Source organism: Convolutriloba macropyga, unplaced genomic scaffold (genome assembly GCF_964194025.1).
Source record: "Convolutriloba macropyga unplaced genomic scaffold, txConMacr16.3 SCAFFOLD_2869, whole genome shotgun sequence".
In the NCBI taxonomy this organism is placed as follows: Eukaryota; Metazoa; Xenacoelomorpha; order Acoela; family Convolutidae; genus Convolutriloba; species Convolutriloba macropyga.
Window position 1 is genome coordinate 24816 of NW_027451160.1, and position 6661 is coordinate 31476.

General features: G+C 34.9%; 1 protein-coding gene across 1 annotated transcript; it reads right to left on the reverse strand.

Moving 5' to 3' along the window:
- Window positions 1-4151: 4151 nt before the first annotated feature.
- LOC142356436 (uncharacterized) lies at window positions 4152-6161 on the reverse strand (the record flags this gene model as incomplete). Its single annotated transcript, XM_075408349.1, has 1 exon — window positions 4152-6161. A coding segment is annotated over one exon (1646 nt), but the record flags the coding sequence as incomplete, so codon positions are not given.
- Between the last annotated feature and the right edge of the window lie 500 nt (window positions 6162-6661).

Genomic DNA, 6661 nt, shown 5'->3' on the forward strand with positions numbered 1-6661 from the left:
TTCAAGTGGTAATCTCCCAGCAAAACAACGTTATCTGTAACGCTATATGCCCCCGATAATTCGGTACTTAACTGATCTAAAAAATACTCACCAAGACGTTTGTTTGGGCAATAAGAGACGTTAACAAGTAATTTTTCAGTCAGAGGGACAGTTATTTCAACCCAAATTGATTCAAAAAAATCTCATCAACCGTTTCAAGGCTTGATTTAATATTGGCGGTAAATTTTTTTGGGACAAAAATACCTACTCCTTCGCCCTTTGAAGCCCCTGTTTTGTCTGATCTACATTTCCCAAAGAAAGTATGCGATGCTGTTACAAAATTTTTTTTTAATAATTTTATTTTAACAATAATATTAAGTTAATAACTTTATTTTATCAATAATTGTTACCTTTGAGTACTTCTCTGACTCGAAGACGAGTTACTGCATTTTTTAACCAAATGTTAATAGTGATGCTAATCAAGTCCCAATTATTGGCACCTTTTTATTATATTTTGAATAGTTTTTCATGATTTGAAAAATTTTGTCATATGTACGTTTTTTCCACGCTTATGGACCTAAAAAAATTTTGAAAGCTACAAGATGGCTTTGCAATCAGATTTAAGCGAGATAGAATGGTTTTGTAGCTATTTTCGCCTAGAATTTTATCGGCTTTCAAAATGTTCGGCAAATTGTTTCAAGATTTTCGAACGTAACATCTTTTTTGTTGTCGTAGGATCAACTGAGGTTGACAACAACAAATCGTAGCTGAGAAATTTCAGCATTTGAGAGTTGATTTTGAACTAGCACGAATCAAGTATCTCAACGTCCCCTTAGAAAAGCTAACTTATTCATGTTTCAGCGTACTTTCTAGTTTCTACCTTTTTCTTTTATACGGCTAGCTAGTTTTTGTTATTCTGGAAACCAGTTGTTTTGTAAACCCTAGCCGCAGCAGTTTTTCTTATAGACCCTTTTGTGAAACAGTTCCTATGAACAGTTGTCAAACGATTAAAAAATGTTCGTAGAAAAAATGTTCATTTTTTAAGATTGTTTTCTTTTTTGTACTTTTCTGCACTTTTTAACCTCCAGCAAAATCTTGTTATCTCTTTAATCTTGGAAGTTGAATTCCTCTATCTGAAGGAAGACAGCAATACTTTTAAAATTTTACCAATAAAACTATCATTACTTCAATCACATTTTTGGTTTCATTTAGTAGAAAGTGTAATTTTTGTTGTTTTTTTGGCTAAGAGTAATAAGTTTGTTTGCTGATCAAAAAGTTGAGTTTTTGTTTTTTTATGGTTCTTGAAATTTATTTCAGATATTGTCCTTCTATAATTTTAACTTCTTCAGACCAGAACTTTTCCTACTGTTGCAGCTTTTTCGATTGCGTGAAATGTTTATGATTTTTCAAACCTTTCCGCAATAGACTTTGTAAAAGTATAGTGTAAAAACTTCTCCCAAAACTACACTCTGATTTTTAAAAAATGTTTATAATTGTTCTTGCCTGCTATCTTTTCATACTTCCTCAAAAAATTTTATTTGATAGGCCAAACAATTTGCTGTGTGATTATATAGGTGTCGGTGTCTCAGGTCTTCACTCTGAGCAGTGAGAGTAAACTAAGTCCCAAATCTTAGTTGAGCGGACAGCATAAAAACGACAAAGGTTGGCAGGGAATCTTCAATATCTTTAAAGCAAGAAATTCTGTATCTTCAAAGTAAGATATTCAGTATCTCCAAAGTAAGAAAGCTTCAGAATGTTCGGTTTCTTCGGTACTGTCGGTTCCGAACGTAAGACAGATTGGGTAACGCCAATTTTTGACGCTAGAGAGATTCGATATGTGCGGTATTTAAATGAAAGAGACCGTCAGTATGTTTGATTTTAGACGTCAGAAATTGGCGGTTTTTTCTCTGAGAAAATCAATTTTTCTGCTTATAATATATTCAAACCTTATGATACGGTTTTTTGCAAGGAATTTCAAACGTTCTTTTTAGAAAAAAATTCAGAAAGAATATGCAAATTCATTGAAAAATCTTTTTAGCTCATTCACAAAATAAGGAACGGGTATAAATTTATTGATTTTTTGTTCAAAAATGTAATATTCTTGTTGAACATTGATGAGAGTTCTGTCGATTATTTCACTTTCACTGAGTTTAACATACTTTCCTGTATTTTGCTAGCAAAAAATTTGACAGTTGGTTGTGTTTCAAAACATACAATGCCGAACGTTTTTTTTTGTTGGGTCAGCTCGAATCATCCGCAATTCAGACCCAGTTTATAAAGGCCTGGTGTTTCCCTAAACAACACCATCTCGCTTAAGTTTAATAACGACGATGCCAAATTTCTCTTACGTCTATAAAGGACATGACGGATATTTTCTTACGTTTAAAAAAAAAGGACGATACCGCTTCTTTCTTATGTAAAATACTGAACAAAAACGATTATACCGATTTAAAAATTATAAGAAATTTCAGCGTTTTTGGCTAGAAAAAACCGACAATAACAAATGTTTGTTTAAAATCCAAACATTTCTCAACAAGGTAATTCCTCCTACGAAGACAATTTATCGACGATGACAAATAGGGACGAAACTGTGAAAGAAAGAATTGAAAATGTTGATGCCCAACATGTATTTGTTTAAATAACTTTATGCGCGCTTTTCTTCTTGTAAATTGAGCTGACTATGCAAAAAAAATTACTACAAAACAAATAGCGCGAAAACTAATCTACGATACCAGAAGGTTAAAAAATCAACTTCGAGCCCAAAACTAACAGCAACCTTTTAATTGAAAGTTAATTAAATGCCAACTTTGCTGAAACATTTCATTCCATGCGCTACAATTGAATCGAAAGCGGAGAATCCCCACACTTTAAAATTTCAACAGAGTAATTGAATTTCTGATCAGTGTAAATTTGATGTCCAAGGAAAGCTCATTATGTCTTTTTTTACTCAGACGTTTTATTGAATATCTGCTCAAGAACAATTAACAATCGTTGATTTGAAAAAAAAAAACTTAAACAAAAAATTTTTTTATTGAAGACAAAACAGGAATGGGTCAATAGGCAAAAAGTTGTGATAAGAAAAGGTGTTGAAAGAGTCAGCAGCATTGACAAAGATCCTATGAAAAGCTTAATTCTCGCATTTGAGCTCAAAAAATAAGAACTCATCTTGATATGCAATCGTTAGAAGAATGCTAACGGGAAAAAAACTGTTAACAAAGCTGGCTAAATAGACAATAACTCTGAAAGAGAATTTGATCCTAAAAATGAAAATTTAATCAAATATCTTGAAGAGAAACCACTGTAAAGAAGGACTCAATCGATTGATCCCAAAAATGACAAAATTTAACTACATTGAATGGATTCTTTTCCATCTCTTAGAAACTTTCAAGAACAACAGCAATTTCAAAAAGTTACCCTGAGTTGGATGTAAAGGGCAATTTTTGTGTGAAACTCTTAGAACTAATCAAAATAATGCCCTAAGCAACAATGAGTTAGTCTACAAAAACTGTTTGGCCAAGTACGTTGGAACTAAAACTGCTTCAAAGGTTGTGGGTCATACTAATTATTCTGTCTCTCTGCGTGCTGTGTGAAATTTTTCACTCCTAAATTTTCACTCTTTCAAAAAGCTGTATGAACAAAACTATCTCAACTTTTTAACCTCTCCCCCGGGTTGGAGTCCCACAGATCTCCACTAGTGGTCCTTTATAATTTCACTGAATAACATTGGTGGGTACTAGTGTTTCATTACCATTTTATAGTAGGCACTAGTGGACTACTAGTGGAATTATTATGAGACACTAGTGAGACATTAGTGGGACACTAGTGGAACATTATTGTGACAAAAGTGGACGTTATAGCGGACCACTAGTGGATTCCACTAGCGGACTCCAACCCGGGCCTCCAAAGTCTGGTTGTCGTGTTTGCTTCACTTATCAAAAAAATAATAATTGAAAACTGTAAGGACTCTTTGAGCACGAAAAACCAAGGAGGACCAAGCTCGGCAGAGTTATTGCTATTGTAGCTAATGATAACCATTGATTGTGTTCAGCTTTCAACAGATTTCATTCGCCTGTGTGAACAATAACAGTCGCATACCCGCAACCCGACTGCAGGAAAACTGTGTAACGTTAATGTATCTCCATCAGCCATCGGCTTAGCTAAGCAACTATACAAACTTTTAAATAAATTGAACAATTTGGTTAACAAAAAGACATTTATAAAACAATTTTCGATAATATATTTCCATTTTATACAGTAACATAAAACTACTGAAATTCAAGAACTCACTTCTGTGAAAGACACAGACAAAATTGTTTTCTCCTGTTTTGCATAGACAGATGTTTATTTGGTCACTGTGCCGTGAGAATGGAGTCTATGATTGATGGCGATGATATTGGTACAAGGAGCCATCAGACTACAAGAAGTGGTGAAATTCGAAACTCTATTATTGTTTGAAACACAGGAGCTGATGTCGACTGGCTGTTCTGACAGTTGCGATGGGGCTTGTTGTCGCAGCAAAGGTAGTACTGATTTGAGCTAGTCAAATTCAAGTGCTACAATTGATGGATTACCTTTAAAAAAGGGCATTCCTTTAATAGCAAAAATATTTGACTTGTCTATCATGCACACTGGGAACATATCGATTATTTGTAGATCCTTCCTACTGTTCACACTGTCTCCATCCTTCACTCTGTCCAAATCCAACTCATACACTGAACACTTTTCATCTTTTGCGTAGTCACCCACAAACAGATATCCTTGTGCACTCTTCTGTCTCTGTCTGTTCCCTTCCTCAACCTCATCATAACCATCCACATCCTCATCTCCATCTCTTCCCAACCACACTAGTCCCCATATGCCGTTTGTATCTATGAGAGTGATGTGTTTAATGTCAGTTGCTCTTCTCTCTTCTATTCCATGTTGTTCACTCCTTCCACTCTTTGTCTCTCTCCTGTTCTCATTCTTCTTCTTCTCTGTCTCCTTCTGTCGGATAGAATCTCTCTCATCCAATGACACAACTGCCACACTATCATTACTTGTCCTTACTATCAAGTGACTCCCAATGTAACACAAAGAGAAGACTAAATAATAATCTCTCTCAATATCAAGTGTGACTCTGTGAGTGCATCTCTCTTCACTGTAGATGTACACACACTCCCATCTATACACTTTATCAATCTTATTATTTAATCTAATGACAATAGCCAGTCTGTTACCGCATCCTATCAGTTCCCACCTATAACCCTCTCTGCATGGCTCCTTGATGAGAGAAGTGTCAATCTCTCTCTCCTCTCTCAAGTCACTCTGTCTCAACACACTCACTCTGTGTCTCTTGTCATTCTCATTCATTATAACAGCATAGAGAGTGTTGTCACTTGTCATTGCTATTCTACACAACACATCTGATTCATCCCTTCTCACTTCTTTCCAATCCAACGTGTGTTCTAGTACCAAATTGTTTCTTTCACTGTTTATACTAAGCAAATGAACAGTATTAGTTGAACCATCTAGGCATATCACCAATTGAGTGCTCAAGTTGTACACTGCATCCAAACATTCAATCTGGTTTTCTTGAAGCACAAACTTTATACTCGTAGATTTCAAACTTGTTCTTTTGGCTTTCTTTTTCGTCAATTGACCCGACCCGATAGCTGCATTAGCTGTAGCAGACAATACCAATGTACCATTTGTATCTACATCACCTGGCATTTGGGTAGTCCTAACAGTTTTTGATGTCAAAAGATTTGATAAAAGGTCATTAATCACCTCAAATTGCTTCAAATTTTCATTCTGCATTTCCTTTAATGACTTTTTATGATTTTCAACCAATTTTTTAACAATGTCAGCACGTTTTTGCAATTCTGCGTTGTTAGAAGAGTTCATTACATCGTTATGTTTGTCTTGTAACTCCCGAACGTCTTTGAGAAAGATGTTAAAGTTGTTCATCATGCTGCGTGAAGTCTGTTCACACTCGTCTCTGTACTGTTGAATACGTTCTCGAACCTCGTTTTGAGGCTCAAGTATGAATTTAAAAAGAACCACCTGGTGTTTCGATGGGTCTTTGTGGTCAACTTCCCAGCCTTTTTCACATAAAGACTTGTTGCATTTGATGCAGAAGAATTGAAGAGATTTCTTGTGTTTCTTGCACTGCTGCTCAGGTGAATTGTTTGTCGATTCAGGGTCTGAAATACAATTATTTAAGATGAGTTATCAAGCTGTGAAACCTCACGAACAAAATGAAGATAAAGGGGGCACCAGCGCCGTATTAGAGTTTAAGTGTTATCATAGTGTTATCAAGTTCATTATCAAATTCATAAAAAAATAATAAACGAAAATTTATTATGAATTTATGAATGAAAACTTTTTCACGATTTTAAGTTGTGGTCTCTATTCGGATCAACTGATCTTTAAGACTCCCAAGATCAAGCTTTTTAAATCTAAGAAGCTTTTCTAAGAAGCTAAGAAGCTAAATCTAAGAAGCTTTTCTTCGAAAAACTATCAAGATTTGAAACATTGTGTTGGTTTCTGTAGACTGAAATTGAAACTAAAACTCTTCCATTTCAAGGCCAACGTTTTAAGAGACGTTATCGTCTGTTATCATTCTAATTAAGTTTTTGCAAGCACTTAACTCTCAATTTCCAGGTTGCTATACTTCATCAGGAATCGATCCTCTCTGAAATTC